The 24,958-nt window shown below is 41.6% G+C and overlaps 1 protein-coding gene across 1 annotated transcript in view; it reads left to right on the top strand.

The window, feature by feature from the left end:
• JAZF1 (JAZF zinc finger 1) overlaps positions 1 to 24,958 on the top strand; it is a 355,941-nt gene that overhangs the window by 264,043 nt on the left and 66,940 nt on the right. Inside the window, exon 3 of the mRNA XM_040352925.1 lies at positions 6,956 to 7,152. Coding sequence (XP_040208859.1) covers positions 6,956 to 7,152 — 197 coding nt within the window. The remainder of the gene's footprint in view (positions 1 to 6,955; positions 7,153 to 24,958) is intronic.

Below are 24,958 nucleotides of genomic sequence, written 5' to 3'. Positions count from 1 at the left end.
TAATACTGTAAGTGCAGAGAGAGGTCCGTGATTGTAGGAGAGCTGACTTTCCTCACTTTTTTTGTTACTTTCTTCAATATTAGGACTCTAAAGCCAGCCAAGCGCAAAGCATATTTGTGAAGTACATGTCTGTGCTTCAGAAATTTGTTTTTTTCTTTTCTCTTTAAATTAGAAAATTAAAAATTTGAAAATTAAAATTAACTTGCAAACTGCTCCTTTAGTAAATCAGCCCCTTTGTCTTAAACGTCTGTATCCATTTCCATGTACCAGCAGTAATTAGTGTTTAACTTAAAGTATATGTAACATTTTATGTGTAATATAAAGGTTTATACATTATGGATTCATTAATAACTATCCTTTTAATTACTAATGGACATTAAGTAATATGATGGCTTAGCAATGTTCAAATAGTGTCTGGATTATGCTTTTAAGTGGGTTATGGCTTCCCAGATGTTATTTGGTGTAGTTACGGTAGGTAGTTTGGGCCAGATTCACGTAGAATCGCGGCGGCGTAACTTATCCTAGATAAGTTACACCGCCGCAATTTTTCATCGCAAGTGCCTGATTCACCAAGCACTTGCGATGAAAACCTACGCCCGCGGCCTCCGGCGCAAGGCGGGCCAATTCAAATGGGCGTGTGCCATTTAAATTAGGCGCGCTCCCGTGCCGGACCTACTGCGCATGCTCCGTTTCCTAACTCCCGCCGTGCTTTGCGCGCCGTGACGTAATTTTTTTGAACGGCGACGCGCGTAGCGTACTTCCGTATTCCCGGACGGCTTACGCAAACGACGTTGATTTTTAAATTTTGACGCGGGAACGACGGCCATACTTTAGACAGCAATGACTAAAGTTAAGGCACCAAAAAAAAAAGTGTAACTTAGCGACGGGAAACTATACTAGCGGCGACGTAGCGAACGCGAAAAACCGTCGTGGATCGGCCGTAACTCCTAATTTGCATACCCGACACTGGTTTACGACGCAAACTCCCCCCAGTGGCGGCCGCGGTACTGCATCCTAAGATCCGACAGTGTAAAACTATTACACCTGTCGGATCTTAGGGATATCTATGCGTAACTGATTCTATGAATCAGTCGCATAGATAAAAACAGGGATACGACGGCGTATCAGGAGAAACGGCGTCGTATCCCTTTTGTGAATCTGGCCCTATCTGCCTATGGTGAAAGTTAGAATGTTGTCACTTTAGCTGTGATATTAAATTTCCATAATATATAATAGTTTCTTTCTATTTATTTATTTTTATTTTGTGGCAGGAACTGTTTGGAAAAGTTGGCATTATACAGTTTTGGTCTTGAACATATGTGGTTATGCCAGGGGGTCTTCAAACTACGGCCCTCCAGTTGTTCAGGAACTACAATTCCCATCATGCCTAGTCATGTCTGTGAATGTCAGAGTTTTACAATGCCTCATGGGATGTGTAGCCTCATAGTCAGGCTAAAAAAAATTCTACTGAGAGTTAGAAATATGAAAGCTTCCATTGCTTGCCTCTCCCTCTGAAAATGTCAGTTGCCTGGTTGTCATGCAAATCTATTGGCTTTAAAGTGGTTGTACACCATATACAACCACTTTAACCTACAGGTAAGCCTAGATTAAGGCTTACCTGTAGGTACTGGAAATATCTTCTAAACCTACACGATTTAGGAGATATTTGCAATTCCTCGTACGATGATTTCTTATGCGCATGTGCCGATGTATTCGGTGCATGCACACTTTACAAAAAGGCGCGCTGTACCTTTTCTAGATGGGGTAATGCCGTGACTGGCAGCTCCTGTGTGCATGCGGCCAATCACAGAGCCAGAGTCCGGGGCCCCGGAAGAAAGAGGACTGAAGATGGATGCTTCCAACCAGCAGGGACATCGCAGGCTTCGGTTTCAGGTAAGTGACACATAATGGGCTACTAATTCCTTCTACTGATATAAACAGTTGGACACTATTGCTCTCACTAACACCAATGATGGGGCACTATTCCTCCACCTTCTGACCACAGGCGCTATGTAATTGTTTTTTTTACTTCCACTGACCCCCAAGCCCGAGATATGGTTTATTCCCATTGATGCTGGGGCATTTTCTACTTCCACTGGCCATAGTCCCTAAATTCTGAAGGACAGTAAACTGGCCCTATGTCTACAAGGTTTGGAGACCCCTGGGTTAAAAAACAGGGTTCATCCTTTCCTTGCTAAAGTACACCAAGATCTGTTAATGCTTCATGTGTTCTTCAGTATCAGCCATCTTTTTCTCAGATTTGCAAAGCTGCCACCTGGCCTTTTTTTTATTATGTTTATTAAGCTCTACAAAGTGGATGTTCAGGCTTCCTCTTACGTCAGTTTCAGGCATATATGGTGGTACAAGCTGCTTTCTGAATCTGTCGAGCCCTCTTGACTCATTTGTTACATGGATTTGTTGGGGTTTAAATGCTGTTTAGCTCACCCCTCAGTTGGACTGCTTTTGGACGTTCCATGATTTTCAACTGAAGAAAATAGGAATTTTGACAAACTAAAATCGATTTCTTGGAGTACAGTAAAGGGCACTGGTCCGGCCCCTCTGTTTCTAGGATCTCCCTATTGTATTGCTTCAAAACTGAGGCTTGCTCGGAGTGAGAGATGTTGTATTGCCGCTTTCTTTTTTTTTTGCCAGTGTCCAATTACCTAAAGGTAGGTACATATAACTCACAGATTAGGACTAACGATTATTGTCCTGTACTGTACTCCAAGAAAAGAATGTTGCTGGTAAGTCCAAAATCCTATTATTTGTTTTAATATGATCCTAGTTGCATTTTGTGAATTTTGAGAACTATAACTCAGCCGTAACATCCAAATACTGTTAAACTCTTCCACTTGTTTTAATTACATTGCAGCTATTTTCCCATTGTTTTATTCTGGCTGATGTTTCCATCCTTATTACTTTTAACTTTACTGCACGTTGTTTAGAACAAAAGGTGATTAGTTTGCTGCCAGAATCCTATGATTGCTTGCTTAATAAGCCTTTTCAGGGTAGTGACACAACTTTCCAAAGTTCTTTTGCAACTCAATCTAAAGATGGCTGAAGTAAGCTGGAATACCCCCAAGGAGGCACAAACTGAAGACAGAATTTAAACAGTGTGCCAAACGCTGTTAGAAAAAATATTGCAAGAAAAGTGCATTATCTCATGATATCAGTTATATGTCCTTCATATGTTGTATGTCCTTAATTACTCTTATAGTTGCATACTTAGGTTAACACCTTATAGTTATGAAAATGGCTACCAGTATCTGATGGGTATATATTTTTGTTTCAATAATTTTTATTAATTTTAAATATTTCAAATACAAGCAAGTTGTAAGAGTAGATATATCAAGTACACACATATCATAACGTTATAACAGATGATAAATGTTATTAATCCTGCTCAAGAATTCAAAATAAAAATAAAAAAAAAAGTCGAATCACTGAGAGGAGAAAAAATGAACAAAGAGAAAAATAAATAAATAAATAAATAAATAAAAAAGAAAAAAGGGAAAAAATATAACGATCTCATAAGGAAATTATCAAACAATTACCGTCTGTAGTTATATTAGTAACTAAAAAAAAGGAAGATAAGTTAACGTTTCATACAAGAAATTATAAAGAAAATTAACCGATTAGTTCCTCTTATCGTTTCCTCATAAAATACATATACGGGGTAAGACAGTGTTCAAAAAGGTTAGCATTCCAGAAATAGTATAATAAAGCGGACCTTCAAGCATTGTCGTTGACCCATGACTTCCAAGGGGCCCATAAGACATCGTGTTTGTGCAATGTATTAAGGGATAAAGCTAATAAGCGTTCATATGTCATATGGAGATTAGTCAGATCAATAGCTTCAATAACTGATGGAGGGCAAGGGTCTTTCCACCTCCTAGTGATCGACAATCTGGCAGCAAGAAATAGGTGTACCATTGCATTACGCAGGTGGAATTGAAATTCGTCTATTCCTAAAGATAGTAAGGCAAGTGCTGGATCAGGTTTTAACCTAGTTCCTAACATAGCCGTTAATATATCGAATATATTTTTCCAGTATTCTGTAAGTTTAGGGCATGTCCATAAAATATGGAACAAGTCACCCTTAGCACCGCACATCCTCCAACATTGATCAGAGTGTTGACTACCAAACTTGGACAAGATGCTTGGTGTATAATACCACCTCAAAGTTATCTTGACCGATAGTTCCCATAGAGATGCACATTTGGAGGCCGATTGATTCATTCTACATGCAGCTTGCCATTGGTCGCACGTAAAAGAATGATCCAATTCTTTTTCCCATTGCAAGTGAGCAGAGGATTTCAAGAAATTTTTCTTTTCCTGAAGTAAATTGTAAAAAAGGGTGATACCTTTTTTCTTTTGAACTATCGATGTCAAAAAGGACCATGCATGCGCGTTTATGTAAAGGTTGGCATTGGTCAAGTTATTTAAGTATCGTGTTATTTTTTTATAATGACCGTGGCATGTGTGAGGGAGCTTATATTCGGATTGGATGGTTTCAAAAGATTTAATTTCCTAACCATAGTAAAGGTCATGGACATTTTCAATGCCACAATTGTACCAGTCATTTAGGGTAGTAGGATTCATCACAAGTTGTAAAACTCTAAAAGGAATATCTATTCTATGTTTGGTATCAGAGTATTCCGTTGCTTTTAAAAACCTAATCCATGTTGAAATGGAAACTTTCATTGAAGGAGGAAGATGAGAGGGGATTTTAAATCCTATCTGTGCACCATATAACCATAGTTTAGTCGGTCTTTGGATGCAGTAAGAAGACTCAATCAAACCCCAATTTGTCGTCGGGGATGGTTGAAACCATTCCTTTAATTGTGTCAAAATTGAGCTATAGAAGTAGTCCTTAAAATCTACGTAACCTACTCCCCCCCACATCCTGTGTATTATTAGTTTATGATGGGCGCATCTAGATTTCTTTCCGTTCCAGACAAATTTTGATAGAATAGATTGTAGAGATTTGAAAAAACTCATGGGTAGTGGGATGGGAAGACATCTAAAGAGGTATAATACTTGTGGTAGATGGATCATCTTGAAAGCTGAAAGCCTACCCCACCACGAGAGCTCGTGTCTACCTAGAGTCGTCAAATCTAATTGAAGTTTCTTTTTAAGGGGTATATGATTGTGTAGAAACAGAGATTTAGTGGATTTGGTCAATTGGATTCCCAAGTATGGGATGCTGGTATCAGTCCAAGTGTATGGAAATTGATGTTGTAGAAGATTATTCGCCACAGCGTCTATACCTATATCCAGAACAGATGACTTGGATGTATTTACCTTATAATAAGAAATTTTACTGAATCAAGATAGTATTTCCTGTGTTTCAGTTAGGGAAGTAAATGGGCAGGTCAACATTAAGATCACATCGTCTGCAAACAGGCTGATTTTATGTTCCTGTGAGCCTATGGTCACTCCCGATACCTTGGGGTTAGATCTTATGTGTTCAGCTAAAGGTTCCATAAGTAAATTAAATATTAAGGGCGACAAAGGGCATCCTTGTCTGGTTCCATTGGAAATGCGGAAAGGTTGAGATAACAGATTGGAAACCAGAACTCGAGCAGTGGGGTTGGAGTAAAGGGCCATTATGGATTTAAGGATAAGGCCATCAAAACCAAACTTCTGAAGAGTCAACGATAAGTATTCCCACTGATGGGTATATATTGAAAAACATAACTTTTGAATTGGTTATTTCCCCTGCCTGAGCCCGTGATTGGAAAACGAAGGAGCAGCATGACTTTGGAGACATAATCCCTCTGATTTCCTGTAAATGCATTTAGTGTAAAGCCTAGTACACACTATTATTTTTTGTTCAACCCTGTGGACTGAATGAAAAAAACTTACAGCTCAGATTGGACCACTGTACTAACAATCCAATGTTACTACATCTCCCTTGCGATTCTATTGTGTTCTGAAAGACGGACTGCCCCCCCCCCCCGAACACCTCGGTAAGCGCTGACCTTTTCCTGTCATGACCAGCCGAACAGCCGGCTTCTGTCGGACTGTCTACAGTACACATGGGCGGCATGTCGGTCGGTTTCTATTGAACCGGCCGATGCCGTCTGACATTTGGCCCGTGTGTATGGGGCTTTGGGCTGCAAGTGCTGTAGAAAGCAATGAAGTATTGATTAGCTCAAAGTACTGATCCTCCCTTCCCCTAAATGCTGCTGTACAAGGAATTACAGGAGGCTAATATAAACACTAATGAAGGTACCTGTGCTTTACAGTAAATGTAAAGCACATCACTTGATTAAAGGGTGTGTTGTTACATTTGCCCATGGTTCACTTTTAAAAAAAAAGCGAAGGCAAGAAGTGCTCATGTTGTTTGTTTCTCTTTTCGGTTATGAAAGCTTTAGTAAAAGCATTGCAAAAGAGATAAAGCTGACCACTCATGCAACAATCTGATTGTGCAATCAGGATTTACTTGATTGAATATAAATATAATTAATTTGTCAGGTCGGCCCTCACAATATATGTTTATTGGCAAGTTTAAAGTACATTGTATCCATAGCGCATCAAATTTGGGAACACTGGGTGCCTTTTTTTTTGATCAGTAATTTTCATTACGTTTCCAACAATACAACTGTATAGTAGTGGTACTTTTTTGTCTACAAAACAACTTAGAAGCAGTACCGAACAGTCAGCTATTAAAGAACTATTGGTACCCCCAAAACCTCATCCTGAAGCCATTGGGTCTTTAACAATACAAATGTGTATCAGATGACTTAGATTTTAGTAGCACAGCAAAGAAATATTTGATTATGGTCTGGTATGATTCATGCTGGCAATATGTGAATAAAAATTGATGCACAGGTAAAGGTAAACTTATTTGTCACATAGTTATAGGAGCACATCATTATAAGGCATCACATCTACTGTTCATAATGTTGAATTTACAAAGTTTTTTTTTTTTTATTGTATTTTTTTTTAGATTTATGACTGATGCAGCTCGACGAGAACAAGAAACCTTAAAGAAGAAAATCCAGCCCAAGCTCTCACTGACATTGTCAAATTCTGTATCCCGAGGAAATGTGTCAACACCCCCACGTCATGGGAGCGGCAGCCTCACCCCACCAGTCACCCCACCCATCACTCCATCTTCATCATTCCGAAGCAGCACCCCTACAGGTAAGGGGTCTTTAGTATACTTTACCTATTCAAAAAAGAGTTTCCACATGTAGTGATCATTTTACTGCTTGTCTATACTCCAAAACCCCTTTAAAAGGAACGCATAGTGAATGTGTACATATTTTGTATCTTTATTATTACCAGGGCTAAAATAAAAAAATCTACTCCAGATTGCTTCAGGTTTAGTCCGGGGGAAACAACAGATGTGGACCTCCTGGCCGTTAGTTTCAACAGTGAACTTTGACAGGTTTGTTTCCAGATCCAAAGATCATCTGGTTGAAGCCATGGATGCTCTGGAGGTTCTGTGGGATCAGTACACTCTGATCTATGCCTTTCCTACCCTAAAACATCTTCCTTATCTGCTTTGCAGGATAGATGGCATTCTGAAGATCCTCATTACATTAGGCTGGCACAGGTGTATGTGGTACATCAACCCCAGTAAGACTAGGGTCCTAGAAGACACTCTGTGGGTTGTACTAGATCATCAGCAATATCTGGCCCAAGGAATGATTTGCCATCCAGCTTCACATTCTCTGGCTCTAACAGCATGGCAGTTGAAGCTCAGGTTCTGAAGGGACAGGAACATCTGAGTCTATGACAGGAAATCTATTTCTCGCATAGTCTGTCATTGAACATTGAAGGCATAATTTACTTGTTGTAAGTCTTAGGGCTTTCACCCCAGGGGTGGAACTAATTCTCTTCTTCCTACAGCTAGGTCTGGACCAGGGTCTGGCTCTCAGCACTGTAAAGGGTCCGGTTTTTTACTTTTTTATTCTGTTTAAGAGATTTTGGGCCTCTCACTCTGATGAAAATATTTGTATAGGGGGTTTCCCATGTGTCTCTCCTTGTCCGTTCCCTAATACTGGAATCTGAATCTGGTTCTCTCTGTGCTTCAGAAATTGCCTTTTGTATCCATTAGAGACACTCCTCTCTTCTTTTACTCAAAATGTGATGTTTCTTGTGCCCATTACTTCTGCCAGATGAGTTTCTGAGCTGGTGGCTTTTCCTGCATGAAACCTTTTCTGGTTCCGCATAGGGACAAGGTGCTATTGAAGCCCAGGACTTCTTTCTTGTCCAAGGTAGTCTCTGCCTTTCACCTCAACCAAGGAATTGTTCTTCTGTCCCTCTGTGCAGCTCCAGTTCGCCAAAAGGATATTTCCCTCCATTGTCTAGTCATTTGGACTGTGAAAGTCTATCTCTCAGGCACTCTTTTTACAAGAAGTATTTCTTTTCTAGTTTCCATAACTCATTCCACCATTTCTAGGTGGCTCTGGAAGACCATCATCCAAACTTATGTTCTCATGAATCTGGTTCCATCCCTCTCCATTACGGTACACACTAAAATGCAGTGTACACACGATCGGACATTCCGACAACAAAACCGTGGATTTTTTACGACGGATTGTTCGCTTAAACTTGTCTTGCATACACACGGTCACAAAAATGTTGTCGGAATTTCTGAACGTCAAGAACGCGGTCACATACAACACTATGACCACCCGAGAAAAATTAAGTTCAATGATTCCAAGCATGCGTCAAATTGATTCCAAGCATGCGTAGGATTTTTGTGCATCGGAATTGCATACAGACTATCAGAATTTCCAACAAGAACTTTTGTTGTCGGAAAAATTGAGAACCAGGTCTCAAACATTTGTTGTCGAAAATTCCGACAGCAAATGTCCGATGCAGTCTACACACGGTCGGAATATCCGACCAAAAGCTCACATCGAACATTTGTTTTCAGAAATTCCGACCGTGTGTTGGCTTTTTAGCATCAAGCAACTTTCTCTCAGATTTGCAAGCCTGCTGTCTGGTCTGTTCACACATTCTCAAAGCTCTACCTGCTTTTGATTGTCCCAAAGGTCAAAGACTTCCTGTGTCCCTCAGTGCATGAGACTGAAAAATTCTAATCCAAAAAAAACTATTACCTTGTTTTCTTTCAAGGGGCAGGTTCCACTCCTGTGTTTATGATTATGCTGTCTGTACTGATTTGCTACAGTTGAGGCATGCTGTTAGCCGGAGGCCAACCATTTTTATTTGCTGGTGTCCAATACTCCTGTGAGCGGAAGTATAACCCAAAAGTGTTCTTGTGTCCCTCAGTGGAAAAGTAGGTACAAAGTTACATCTAGGGGCATATTTATGAATCTGACATTCAACAAACATTCACTGCAGGGGAATCTACCAGTTATTTGTGTTTAAATGACAGTGCTTTAAACACCACCAGTGAGTTTTTAGTGAAAGTTAAAATTACTGCTTTTTAAATATGCTCCTTGGTGCAATATCATATTAGATAACGTGTCTAATACAGGGCATGTGCTAGGAGGTTATCATGTATTTCTACCACCTTGTATTATGGAACTGCTTTCTTTTTTACCTACAAAAGTCCTATTTAAAAATCTCTTTCTTACATTATACATCCAGGCTTTTGCTATGAGGGTTCTACTTCCAGGCTTCCAAAGGAGGCAGATGGTTCTCTAATTAATGTTTGTAAGTAGCGGTCTTTCATAAGCCAGATTGGATTTGTCCATGCCAGACACTCCTTTTATAAGTTGAACCACCTTGCAGTGCCCCATCCAGGTCTGTAGTTGGTGGTGTGAGTGGAATAATTGAACAAGCATGGACCAGACATGCTAAGCCCCAAGGATCGGAAAGTCTTATCCCACATCTTTGCCCGGAGACACCGCACTGCAGTCTCGCCTTTTCATATCTTACTTTGGACGTCATAAATTCATCTTTTTGGCCTTGAAAGAATCACTCCAAGTTATACTCATTTTGGGTCCTGGCGGCTTTTTTATGCTCCAAGGGCAGTATATAATGACTTTTTTATTCCAAAGTAAACATTCCCTTTCCTGCAGAATGATTAAACCGTAGAAATTGTTAATCAACCATAGAAATCTTAGGAGCACCCAAAGCAATATTGGATAATGTGCACACATTTTATGACAGGACCCTCACTGAATAGTTTTATCAGTTTAAGCGGCATATTAAGGAAAATGTTATATGTATCAGCGCTGCTGCCAGCATGGGGTTCACTACTGTGTGCAGGAATAAATGAAGGCCATATAAGAAGTCAAGTCAAACCTTAAAACCTGGGGAGTGTGCTTTGGAATTATAACAAAGCCTCTGTTCTCTGATTGGTTCATTCCTTGACAGTTTCCAGCAATTTGCACAAACCAGATTAGTACAAATGCTTAGCAGTAAAATTATTTTCCAATAAAGATATTTGGATAATTTACCAGTAATATTAGGAAAAAAGTTAGAGGGCGATAATTAGCAACAATTCACATTTTCAAGTAAAAAGAATGTTTTCTGTTTTGGTAGAGTAGTTATAAGCTTGTGACCAACTTGTTTTGTTAATTCCAGCTGCAGCCAATTAGTTTTACATTTTGCATTGAGGAAAGATTACAGCTTCTGATGGATTTTTATTATTTGCATCCCCATTGGCAAGATTTTCCCAAATTTCCCTAACACCTTGGCACAAACTGACACACCAGGACAGGAATTAAGAGGACATTTTATTGGGGGCACAAATTTGTGAATGGCCAGCGGCGTAGGAAGGAGGGTGGCCGAACTTACAGCTGAGTTTTTCGCTGCAAAGTTTGCCTGGAAGTGGGAGCGGGTACCTGTCAAAACCAGGTACCCGATCCACCCCCCCCCCCCCCAAAGGTGCCAAATGCGGCAGCGGATGGGGGGACAGACAATTGGAGCTTCCCCTTTTGGATGGAGCTCCTCTTTAAGTTCTTTCTGCTTGGGTGTACTGAGAAAAATGAGTGAGGTCAAATATTTTGTCAATTTTAGGGGTTTAACTATCTACCAGCTATCCCATGAATCAGTTCTACCGTGTGCAGTAATGGGCTTGTCATTGAAAAATTAGCAGGCTCATCCAGGTTAAATCTTAGGGTAACATCCTTAATTGGGCACTTAAATGTTTAGGGGTCCCCTTACTCCTGTGTTTGTGTTAATGAACATGATTTATATGTGTAGCTTTTCTGCAAGGCAGTGTGCAACAACACATGGTATATTTCAGTCATCATTAAATGCCGGACTGTGGTCCGCGTCCGGTCCATGTCTAGACCGGCCGCTGTCCTGCCATTTAGGAGCCCGCTTAGCCGCCCTAACTGCTGTCATCCTCATCAAGCTGAAATTGGCAGCAGGACAGCTTCACATGGAAGGCAGGAGACTAATATAAGAGGCAATACAGCTCTGGATGGAAGGAGGGAGTTCAAGTTAACTAGCAGGTGATTGGTTGCTAGCAACCAATCACAAGCTGATTACCAGGAAAAGTTGTGCAGATCCCACCCTCCGTCTGGAGCTGTCCTGCTTCCAATGTCAGCATCCTGCCATCCATGGGGAGCTGTCTTGCTGCCAATGTCAGCTCTAGACTGATGTGCCCCCCACCTTGTGTAGGTAGGACATTAACATGGTAGTGGGGGTGAGGACAGGAGTGTAAAAGGAAAGTGGGGGGGAGGACAGGAGTGTAAAAGGGTTGTGGGGGTGAGTACAGGAGTGTAAAAGGGTCGTAGGGGTGAGTACAGGAGTGTAAAAGGGTAGTGGGGGTGAGGACAGGAGTGTAAAGGGGGAGGGGGTAAGGATAGGAATGTAAAGAGGCAGTGGAGGTGAGGACAGGAATGTAAAGGGGTAGTGGGGGTGAGGACAGGAGTGTAAAAGGTGAGGGGGGTGAAGATAAGGAATGTAAAGGGGTGGGGGTGTGACGACAGGAATGTGATGGGTGGCTGAGGACAGAAATGTGAAGGAGGAGGGGCGTGATATAAAGGGGGGAATAAGGATAGGAATGTAAAGGGGGAGTAACGACAGGGATGTGAATGGAGGGGGGTAATATGAAGGGGGGCTGAGGACAGTAATGTGAAGGGGGGCTGTGATGTAAAGGGGGGGGGACTGAGAACAATGTTGTAATGACGGGATTGTGATGTGAGGTTTATAACATTGCTACCTTTGTTCTGCATGTAGGCAGCCTATTCATTTCAATGGGCTGTCTTACTTGCAGAAACACACAAAACGTAGTCACTGACCCGTTTAAATTGCGATGCACCAAATTGGTTTGCCGCTCACAAAAACATCTGCCGCTTGCCAGTGCTTCAAGTGCCATTAATAATCAAACATACAATTCGGACCTTTATTGACTGGACCTCTGTGAAATTTAATTCAATACCCCTTGTAGTGTATGTATTGTAGTAAGCTGTAACTTAGATGCGTTGGTTACTACTATTTGGATGTTTGGATTCTACATAACGGCACTGCAACTCAAGCCAGCGTAAGGCCAGAGTAAGGCCAGCGTAAGAACCCCTGGTTTGGTGTATCAAATCTATATATTAACAGCCTTTAAAGCTGAACTCAAAGCTAAATAAATATTGTCTAAATACAGGAGACACCCTGTATAATCCTCTATAACACAGGTGTCAAACACAAGGCCTGCAGGCCCAATCCGGCCCTCCAGGCCATTTCATGTGGCCCCAGCCCTCCTCTGGTCCTCCTCTAGACCCCTACTTTCTTCTTTCAAGCATTGCATCCAGCTTCTTCCCAGCAGCAGCATAAGGAAAGGGGGGTGCACTGTGATGTAAGGGAGAATAGAGGGGAACTCAACTTCTGATGGTGGGATGGCTCTTGATATCTTATGTAAGGGGAGGAGAGGGGATGCACTAGACAACTAATCTTACAGATTCAACCGGCCCATTTAAGAACCACCATAATGCTGATGCGGCCCACGATGAAATTGGGTTTGACACCCCTGTCTATAATAATGTGTATTCCTAATCTTATGTACTTTGTCTCTGTGCAGGAGTTTTATGTAGTAAAGACCAGTCACTGTTACTTCTCTCCTTGTGCTATGTGGCCGGTCTTGTGCCCATCTCCTCTCCTGTTTTTCTGTTGTAGTCAGACTTTCTGTATCCCTTCCACAGCTCTACTCTCTGCACAGACAATGTACAGCACAGTGATGATGTATGTCACTGCTACATTTACAAAGTAACATCTGGCTTTACAAAGGCATTTGGTACACACAAAGTGGCTCTTAGGGAATCTTTTTAAATACAAGAATTTTAACCTAGAGTCAAACTTTAAAAACTATAATTTTTCTTTAGTTCACAAAAAATTGCTAATCAATTTGGAAATGAAGGTAGTAAGGAGTTAATGCATATACACATGTGTGACTTCATCAATGGATTCAGAAGAATGCAGATGACTGTTTCATTTGGCTTCTACATCAGGGAAGAGTAAAACATGAGTTTTCACTTAGCCACTGTTGAAGAAGGTAATTTATGATGTGGTCTGAACGTAAGCAGCCCAGTGTCTGTCAGATCCATTACTAAGCTATCAAATTTTTGCCGCATAGGGAAGAGAATGCTAGCAAAGGAGGAGGCATATTTCCGTCTACAGATTCATTTTCTATTTTCGCTCAGTAAATTTTTTTGAGAATGCTTGTGTTTCCAGTAATTTATACTGTGTTGTACACGAGGACTCACAAACCAGTTTGTTTTGTATACTGACTCTGGTTCTGCAATTTGTTCTCATCAGGGTACAAAAAATGGGATCATGTAGTAAATATAACCATGACGGACTGCTCTAGCTTCCACAGAGAACACGTTAAGGAGAATATATGAGGACAGAAATACAGGAGTTGTCATTACTGACTTTAAAGCTGGGTCTTAGGGCCAATTGAATCGTCCTAATGTATTACTGTATTGCAGTCAGGCAGCGTATACAGTAATGAGTATCTTTTTCTTTTTACCAAAAAACTAATTATAATCCAGCTGGATGTACAAAGTAGTTATGATGATCTGTACGGTTTTACTAGCACATGTCAAAATTGTGCATTAAAGTGATTCTAAAGGCTCAAGGTTTTTTACCTTCATGCACTCTATGCATACCTCCTGTGTGCAGCAGTCTCCCTAATACTTACCTGAGCCCCATTGCGATCCAGCAATGTGCATGAGGGCCTCCAGCGATGTGCATGAGGGCCTCGACTCTCCCTCCTCATTGGCTGAGACAGCAGCAGGAGCCATTGGATCCCACTGCTTTCAATCACAGCCAGTGAGCCAATGAGAAGAGAGAGAGGGCGGGGCCGAGCCACGGCTCTGTGTCTGAATGGACACGCAGAGCAGCGGCTCGGGAGCGAACCTACTTGGGTGACCCCACTGCACAGAGCATGTAAGTAGACTGCAGGAGACTCCGGTAGATGAGGACTCACCTTTGTGTGGTAGTACAGGGTTTTAACCCTTGCTGCAGCACCTTACTGATAAAAACAGTAAGAAAGAGGCATATTATTTACTGTTTATGTCGCCTAACAGCATTACAGTAATAAATAAAGTGAGTTCAATTGGGCATCATATTGAACCCGTACTTTGGGCATCGGTCATACTCACCATTTCTTCATTCCTCTTAACACCCTGAGGACTCCACTATGATCTCCCCATCTTGCTCTGAAGTAAAGCCCAGGAAGGAAAACATATAAACCTCCAATGGCGCTTTCGGGGACTTTTTCAATAGACATCTGTACAAAGTCAGACTGACATGCGAGTTTGAAATTGTGCGAGTTCGGCAGAACTCGAGCGATTTCTAACCCGCAGTCAGTGTGAACCTAGGCTTAAAGGGATTTGTAAGCGCAGAATAAGGGACATAATTACAAAAGGGTTTCGATTTTTTTTACTGTATATACAATCATTTAAATGGTCAAAACCTAACTGTATAATGCTGGAGCCAGATCCACGTAGAACGGCGCAATTTTAAGCAGGCGTAGCGTATCGTAGTTACGCTACTCCGCCGCTACTTTGACAGGCAAGTGCAGTATTCTCAAAGCAAAGTTAGCGTAAATAGGCTGGCGTAAGCCCGCCTAATTCAAATATGGAACATGTGGGCGTGTTTTATGTCAATGTATTGTGACCCCACGTAAATGACGCTTTTTAAGAACGGCGCATGCGCCGTTCGTGAAAGTCTCCCAGTGCGCATGCTCCAAATAAACCCGCAAAAAGCCAATGCTTTCGTGAACGTAAATGACGCACAGCCCTATTTGCGAACGACTTACGCAAACGACGTAATCGACGAAAATTGTTACGCTGGCCCGACGTCCATACTTAACATTGGCTGCACCTCATATAGCAGGGGTAACTTTACGCCGGAAAAAGCCTAACGTAAACGGCGTATCTGTACTGCGACGGCCGGGCGTACGTTCGTGAATTGGCGTATCTAGCTGATTTACATATTCTAGGCATAAATCAGCGTACACGCCCCTAGTGGCCAGCGTAAATATGCAGTTAAGATACGACGGCGTAGGCGACTTACGCTGGTCGTATCTTAGTAAAATTCTGGCGTATCTTGTTTTCTGAATACAGAAAAAAGATACGCGGGAGCATCCTAGAAGTTACACGGCGTATCAATAGATACGCCAGCGTAACTTCTTTGTGGATCTGGCCCCTTGTGTTTTTCCTGTGCTTTTTTCTTTCACAGTACCTTCATGTGAAAATAGTGTAGTTTCAAATCCAAATCCAGATTGTATTATTACACAATGAAGCAGAATCTAGAATAAGTGTAAAATGTGGCGCCATAGTTCTTTCTGTTAGAGACGGCTGTGTTTACTAACGTGACTTATTTAATTATAGCCTATCATAAACCAATTAAATCTTTATTGAAGCAGTTCTGTAGAAAAAATATAAAAGTTGCCACATTATATGTAACCATACATTTGAACATATGCTAGAAGGGTGTACAAGTTTACATAACTGTTGTCTGCCACCAGCATTGCAATAAAACCATCTGAAGAGAGAGTGTGAGGGTGACCGATGAGTGTGCCCTGCTTCCCTTATTGTTGTACACTAGAACAAAGTGCCAAAGCAGGGGATAATAACTATATACAGTGCCTTGCGAAAGTATTTCGGCCCCCTTGAACTTTGCAACCTTTTGCCACATTTCAGGCTTCAAACATAAAGATTTAAAACTGTAATTTTTTTTGAAGAATCAACAATAAGCGGGACACAATCATGAAGGAACGAAATTTATTGGATATTTCAAACTTTTTTAACAAATAAAAAACTGAAAAATGGTGCGTGCAAAATTATTTAGCCCCCTTAAGTTAATACTTTGTAGCGCCACCTTTTGCTGCGATTACAGCTGTAAGTCGCTTGGGGTATGTCTCCATCAGTTTTGCACATCGAGAGACTGAAATTTTTGCCCATTCCTCCTTGCAAAACCGCTCGAGCTCAGTGAGGTTGGATGGAGAGCGTTTGTGAACAGCAGTTTTCAGTTCTTTCCACAGATTCTCGATTGGATTCAGGTCTAGACTTTGACTTGGCCATTCTTACACCTGGATATGTTTATTTGTGAACCATTCCATTGTAGATTTTGCTTTATGTTTTGGATCATTGTCTTGTTGGAAGACAAATCTCCGTCCCAGTCTCAGGTCTTTTGCAGACTCCATCAGGTTTTCTTCCAGAATGGTCCTGTATTTGGCTCCATCGAGCTTCCCATCAATTTTAACCATCTTCCCTGTCCCTGCTGAAGAAAAGCAGGCCCAAACCATGATGCTGCCACCACCATGTTTGACAGTGGGGATGGTGTGTTCAGGGTGATGAGCTGTGTTGCTTTTACGCCAAACATAACATTTTGCATTGTTGCCAAAAAGTTCGATTTTGGTTTCATCTGACCAAAGTACCTTCTTCCACATGTTTGGTGTGTCTCCCAGGTGGCTTGTGGCGAACTTTAAACGACACTTTTTATGGATATCTTTAAGAAATGGCTTTCTTCTTGCCACTCTTCCATAAAGGCCAGATTTGTGCAGTATACGACTGATTGTTGTCCTATGGACAGAGTCTTCCACCTCAGCTGTAGATCTCTGCAGTTCATTCAGAGTGATCATGGGCCTCTTGGCTGCATCTCTGATCAGTCTTCTCCTTGTATGAGCTGAAAGTTTAGAGGGACGGCAAGGTCTTCGTAGATTTGCAGTGGTCTGATACTCCTTCCATTTCAATATTATCGCTTGCACAGTGCTCCTTGGGATGTTTAAAGCTTGGGAAATCATTTTGTATCCAAATCCGGCTTTAAACTTCTCCACAACAGTATCTCGGACCTGCCTGGTGTGTTCCTTGTTCTTCATTATGCTCTCTGCGCTTTAAACTGACCTCTGAGACTATCACAGTGCAGGTGCATTTATACGGAGACTTGATTACACACAGGTGGATTCTATTTATCAACATTAGTCATTTAGGTCAACATTGGATCATTCAGAGATCCTTACTGAACTTCTGGAGAGAGTTTGCTGCACTAAAAGTAAAGGGGCTGAATAATTTTGCACGCCCAATTTTTCAGTTTTTTATTTGTTAAAAAAGTTTGAAATATCCAATAAATTTCGTTCCACTTCATAATTGTGTCCCACTTGTTGTTGATTCTTCCAAAAAAAATTACAGTTTTATATCTTTATGTTTGAAGCCTGAAATGTGGCAAAAGGTCGCAAAGTTCAAGGGGGCCGAATACTTACGCAAGGCACTGTATCTTTTAGATCCTTGTAAAGAGTAGGTCTGAGTGCCGGTTCACACTACAGCGACTTGGGATCAGACTTGTGTCGCCCCAAGTTGCGCGACATGAGAAATTCCATTGAAGTGAATGAAAGCCGTCTTAACGTACACTACTGAAGTTGCTCCGACTTCAGAAAAGGTTCCTGTACTACTTCAAGGCAACTTATACCCATTGATTTAAATGGAAGTTGCCTCCAAAGTCCGGATCACTGTCTTAACTGAAGCAACTTTACAGGAAGAGAAAATAGTTTTCTCAGGCAAACCCCTCCCTCCCACAGAGCTGATTATTATCTGATTGGCCACTGGCAAAGTCGCCTGTCCTGGAGGCAACTTGAAGTCGCGTTGTAAGTCGCTCCAAGTCGCGCTGAAGTCGTCTCGCAAAGTCGCGTTGGAAGTCGTGTTGCCCCTGTGTGAACCGGCACTGAGGCTCCATGCACACTAGCCTTTTTATTAAGCTAAAAAAAGCTGAAAAAAATTGCTAGATAAGAAACTCTGATAATAGATTTTTGTAGTAGTGTTTTAGCAGCGTTTAGGAGCATTAGCGTTTTTAAAGTAAATGGAAAAAAAAGCTTAAAAAATGCTATTAGTAGCATTTAGGAGCATTTAGGAGCATTTAGCAGCATTTCTGGTTAAAGAACACTCCACTAAACTCTACAAAAACTGCTCCTAGAGAGGCTGAAGCTCAAAAACGCTAATGCCGCCTACACACGACCGTTTTTTGGGTTCTAAAAAATGAAGTTTTTAAAGGGTCACTAAAGGAAAAACTTTTTTTAGCTGAAATGACTGTTTACAGGGCATAGAGACATAATAGTTAACTGATTCCTTTTAAAAATGATTAAAAATTGATAAAAAAACAATCATATAATGTGCCTGCAGTGTAGTTTCGTTTTTGCTGTTGTTTTCTGGTTCTCTGATGTACAGAGAGCCACTAGAGGGCAGTCAGCCAATAGAGAGCAGTGATACTTTGTCTAAAACTCCTCAGCACCAATCCAGTTTCGTTTTACACACAATAATCACATTAGTGACCACCGTGAGAAATCTCCCAGCACTGTGGTTATCAGGAAACAGGCAACCAGCAAGTGTCCAGAACAGAGAGGATTTACAGCAACATGAAAGCAAAAACGAACAATGAGGACATGAAACCAGGACTGCAGTAAGGTAAAGGAAGCTATTTAGCTAAAAAAAAAAATTCCTTTAGTGACTCTTTAAGGGTCTTCATGTGAAAGGGGCCTAAGAGCTGAGGAAGGAGAAACAAAAGGACACCGATCGATCTTCCCAGTGAAAGGTTGTGGGGGGGAGGGGTCAGGACAAGTCTGAGAATTGGAGGAGAGCAGGCTGAGTTCCCAGCATAGCTAGAGAACTGACCACAATGTGCTCCCCTGCTTAGTGTAGTCCATTTTTAATAGGAAAGCAAAGGGACTGACAGAAACACCAGGGATTTCACACAAAGATAGAAATACAAAGAGAACAGGATACTATTTCATACAAGTATATGGTGCAGCAGGCAAATACTGGGGTAACAAACACTTTAAGGGTTTGTTTACACTTGCTTCAAAACTGGGCTTCAGACATGCTTTTTTAAAGCTCTCTTAATGCCAGTCAAAGCTCCTGTCACTAAATAAAATGGTTAAGTTACAGTGCTGTTTACACCTCACTTTCGTTTTGCTTTACTTCAAAAACTATACCCTGTGTCGCTTTAGTGGTGCTTCAAAGCGTCTTCAAAGCCTCCATTGAAGTTTATGACAAAGCTTGCTTGAAGCACTTGCAGCTTTTGAGAGGCTTAAATTCAGCTTTAGCTTTGCTTTGTTTTGGAGAAATTGCATATATTATACCGCGTACACACGGCCTGACTTTTGACCGGGCAAAATTCAGTCGGAATTTCCGACGGAAAAATAGAGAACCTGCTCTCCTATCTAAGTCCGTCAGAAATTCAGACAGAAAAACTCAGATGGGGCATACACACGGTCGGAATATCCGATGAAAAGCTCCCATCGGAAATTCCAACCAGGTGTACACGGCTTGATATATCCATACACATGCAGGGCATCTGCCAAACTTCAAGAAAGCTTCAAAAGAGCATCACTGAAGCTTCACCGAAGCACCTTCGAAGCATCAAAAACACATCATGAAAGCATGTTGAAGCGGTAGGCACTTTAATGCGTGTTAAAGCCGAAGCAAGTGTAAATAAGCCCTAACAGTTAGTACAAAAAAACTATTTTTTTAAGTACAGTGAGGTAAGATTAGAAGTCACTGTGTCCTTCTGTACAGGAAGACCCATTCCCCAAATTCTGATGCTGGTGTCACAGAGACAGAAAGTGAGGACAAATCTCACCAGACATCGTATAGAAGGTCTCAAGCCTCGTACACACGACTGAGGAACTCGACGGGCGAAACACATCGTTTTCCTCATCGAGTTCCTTGTTAGGCCGTCGAGGAACTCGACAAGGCAAGTTTCTCCATTCCCGTCGAGGAAATAGAGAACATGCTCTCTTTTTGGCTCGTCGAGTTTCTCAACAGTTTCCTCAACGAAAATGTACACACGACCCAGGGCTCTAGTCCTGCGGGAACGCATGGGAACGGAGTTCCTGCACTTTTTTCACAGCAGGAACGCAGTTCCCTTTGCAGGACTAGAGCAGCCGAGCCGCCCGAGCCAATCCTTCACAAAGCAGCGATGCCCAGCTCGAGTCACTGTCAGGGGCAGGCGAACCTTAGTAATCCTTTATGTTACTGGCCGCTTCCTGTATATGGATTCATCGGGTAGTGTGCGGGTATTCCGTCACTTCCTCAATGCCGCAATGTCTCCTGGGAGCTATCGCAGGATTTAGAAAGAACTTGCTTAAAAAAACATGCGGTTTAGTAATTATGCATATGAGCGTATCATTTTTTTTTTTTTGGTGGGGGAGTGGATCTTGGGTGGGAGTTCCCACACTTTTTTCCCCAGGACTTGACCCCTGACACGACCGGTTTCCTCGGCAAAAAAATATCTCTTTTTCTTTTGCCGAGAAACTCGGTCGTGTGTACGAGGCTTAACACTTCCTTGCTTTATCTAGAATAAAAAAAAAAATTGAGGCTGTAGCTGGACTTTAGACCTGCGTGTATTTTTACTGTAACTGATCTTGCCTTGTTGGCCTAGTTTGTTACAAGATCATTTCTTCTTTAGAAATGTTTTATTTAAATTAAACACAGCTTCTTACCTATGTACAGTAGATTACTCATTACTCTGATTTCCGTGAACTTTGAATTTTACTGCTGACTTGCCCACCCAGTAACTGGTCTAACTCTTCCCCATTCCATCTGAAACAAAGTTTTGGCTCTACGTGCAATTTATTTTACATTATGTGCTTTCATTAAAACTGTCTTACAGTATATCCATTCTAATTACCAGTGACCTATGTATTATAAAATGAGCCTTTTTGTTCATTTATAGGTTCTTGTTGTGAGAGGCATTATGGGATACTGTCTTCTGGCTTATTATCCGTTGTCTCAATCCCCCAAAGCATTGGTAGGAGATGGATAATGAATAGCTTGATTTTGGAATGTCACATAAGCACATAAACAATGCAATAATTGCTGCAGAGTTGTGTTTATCCATAGTGGAGAGACCCTAAAGACTCGTAAATTTCAGCTTCCACAGACCACACCTTATTCTTTTCTGTAATGTCACTTCCTGAGATTCCTTCTTCATATTTTCCATAAGTTTAGGAAGTCAGCAGACGTGTCTTAGAATTTTACAGCTAAATAACAAATTATTCATACAGCCTAAAAACAATAGTTTAACGATATTATGTTTTTTGCTGCCCATAATATTAGAAGCTGTCATTGGATATAGAGATATATTTATGCTAAATGAAAAATCCAGGCAAGATATATTTTGCCAGGAAAATTGTACAGTATTAGGTTGCCTACTTTTATTATGGACTGCAAAGGGGCCTGATGTTAAAATAAAAAATCAAGGGGTTTACATAATAGAGAAATCAGACACATTAATTCAGGTGTCCACAGCAGTGTTCATTTTGACAGCAAATTTCATTTTAGTTTTAGTCTTAGACCCCTTTCACACTGGGGCAGGAGGTGCGGTGGCGGTAAAGCGCCGTCATTTTTAGCGGCGCTTTACTGTCAGAATTGCGGCGGTATTCGGCCGCTAGCGGTGCAGTTTTACCCCCACTAGCGGCCAAAAAAGGGGTTAATACCGCCGGCAATGCGCCTTTGCAAAGGCGCATTGCCACCGGTATAGCCGCGGTTTCCCATTGCTTTCAATGGGAAGGAGCGGTGGAGAAGCAGTAAACACATCGCTCCTTCACTGGTCCTTCCTCGGGCTTTCACACTAGAGAAACAGCAGCGACAGTTTCAGGTCAGTTTGCAGTCGCTATTTTTACCGCAATAGCACCTGCAAACCGCCCCAGTGTGGAAATGGGTCTTTCAGTCTTAGGACTAAAATGTCATTTTAGTTTTAGTCCCATTTTAGTCTTCTGCAATTGTTTTCGTTTTAGTCGTATTTAGTCGACATCTCCAGTACATTTTAGTCGACTAAAATGTCCTACGTTTTAGTCTAAAATGTCCAATACTTTTTAGTCGACTTAGCCTAGGTTCACACTGCTGCGAATTCAAAATCGCGGTAAAATGCGCGATTTTGCCACGATTTTGCCGCGATTTCGGCCGCAATTTAATGTAAATCGCGGCCCGAAATCGCAAAAAGTAGTACAGGAACTACTTTTTGAAATCGCAGATGCGGCCTCGCACTGATTAGGACAGTGCCATTGCCGACAATTGCCGCCGATTTGAGATGCGATTTGACATGTCAAATCGCGTCTCAAATCGTTCCAAATCGTACCCAGTGTGAACCAGGGCTAAAACTCATTTCCGTTGTCTAAAATCTAATGAGTGTAATTAAATTGTAATGCATTAGTTAACATTTCTCTACAATTTCCATTGTATTTCATTACATACTGCTGAAATGAAAAATCGGGTATGTTATTATTTATGGTATTGAGGTATGAACATGTACTACAGACCAGTGTTAATTTTGAAGTCAAATTTCAATTTAGTTTTGGTATTAAGCCCTGTACCCACGATCGGATATCTGATGGAATCTAATCCGATGGATTTTTTCATTGGATATTCGATGAAGTTGACTTTCATCAGTCTTGCCTACACACCATCGGTTAAAAATCCGATCATGTCCAACGCGGTGACGTAAAACACTATGATGTGCTGAGAAAAATGAAGTTCAATGCTTCCGAGCATGCGTCAAATTGATTCTGAGCATGCATGGATTTTTGACCGATGGATTTCCCCACAGACGAACGTTTTTTTCTATCGGTTTCTTAACCATAGGAAAAATGTAAAACAGGTTCTATTTTTTTTCACTGATGAATAGAAAAACGATGGGGCCCACACACAATTGGTTCATCCGATGCAAACGGTCTATCAGTCCGTTTTCATCAGACGAACCAATCGTGTGTACAGGGCTTGAGTCTTTGTAGACAGTCTTTACACATTACATATTTTAGGCATTGTATTTACTTGTAAATACTCCCTTGTGTAAATGTCTACACATGAGACTGCTGCTGGGTGCCACCATCTTGGGTGTGATGTCAGTAGCCCCAGCACAATCAGAGCTGTCATTCAAATGAAACTCTTAAAATAGCTTTCTGGTGTCAAGGAACCCTAGCTATCAATTACTATATCAACAGCTCAAGGTACATTTGCATGATGGTCAGTAAGAATGTTCCTCAAATTTGTAATCAGACGTAAAAGCCGCTCTTACAGATGGCTAAAAACATCATTGGTGTCAGTGGTTACTTATTCTGTCAGAAAGTGCTCATTGATCAAGGACCCCAGCAATCTCTGGAGGAACTCTTAAAATCCACGGAACCCTGGATGACAAAGGCTGCTATATAGTATTACTTTGCTCCTTCCTTGCATCTACATAAATGGTTATGTGAGGAGAGAAGGGGAAGGGTGGAGGTGCTAGGCCATTACAAACATTATTAGAAGCACACAAACAATAGAGAAGAGCACACGGGCTCTGGTGCAATACTGAATAAAAAATGCACACACAAGCAAAGATAAATCAGAACTTATCAGTCTCATCTCCCCAACACAGCACCGCCCCTTGTTAGGTCATTGACCTAGGGCATGCTGGGTTGGTGATGTCACAAGGGTGCCACCCGGTTGAGTCACTGGTTGTGGGCATGTGGTATGGTATGGTTGAGGGGAGGGCAGCTCTCGTAAACACACAGCTCCCGGTCCTGTGGGGAGAAATGCCTGACCGTCTGTCTATTCATACAATGTATGAACAGCGATCAGTCATTTCCCCAAGTCAGTCCACCCCCCCCCTTCAGTTAGAGCACACCCAGGGAACATACTTAACCCCTTCCTCGCCCCCTAGTGTTAACCCCTTCCCTGCCAGTGGCATTTTTATAGTAATCAATGCATTGTTATAGCACTGATCGCTATAAAAATGCCAATGGTCCCAAAAATATGTCAAAAGTGTGCGAAGTGTCCGCCATAATGTCGCAGTACCGATAAAAATCGCTGATCGCCGCCATTACTAGTAAAAAAAATATTAATAAAAATGCCATAGAACTATCCCCTATTTTGTAAACGCTATAACTTTTGCGCAAACCAATTAATAAACGCTTATTGTGATTTTTTTTACGAAAAATATGTAGAAGAATACGTATCGGCCTAAACGGAGGAAAAAAATCATTTTTTTTATATATTTTTGGGGGATATTTATTACAGCAAAAAGTTAAAAATATTCATTTTTTTTTTAAATTCTCGCTCTATTTTTGTTTATAGCGCAAAAACTAAAAACCGCAGAGGTGATCAAATACCACCAAAATAAAGCTCTATTTGTGGGAAAAAAAGGACGCCAATTTTGTTTGGGAGCTACGTCGCACGACCGGGCAATTGTCAGTTAAAGCGACGCAGTGCCGAATCGCAAAAAGTCGCCTGGTCTTTGACCAGCAATATGGTCCGGGGCTCAAGTGGTTAAACTGCAGGGCTCAAGTTCTGCAGGAACGCGTGGGAACGGAGTCCCTGCACTTTTTTCACAGCAGGAACGCAGTTCCCTTTGCAGGACTAGAGCAGCCGAGCCGCCCGAGCCAATCCTTCACTAAGCGGCGATGCCCAGCTCGAGTCACTGTCAGGGGCAGGCGAATCTTAGTAATCCTTTATGGTTCTGGCCGCTTCCTGTATATGGATTCAACGGGTAGTGTGCGGGTACTCCGTCACTTCCTCGATGCCGCAATGTCTCCTGGGAGCTTTTGTCATTGTTCCCA

This window comes from Rana temporaria, chromosome 5, assembly GCF_905171775.1.
Source record: "Rana temporaria chromosome 5, aRanTem1.1, whole genome shotgun sequence".
NCBI classification, from domain to species: Eukaryota; Metazoa; Chordata; class Amphibia; order Anura; family Ranidae; genus Rana; species Rana temporaria.
This window is presented reverse-complemented; position numbering and strand designations above follow the sequence as displayed.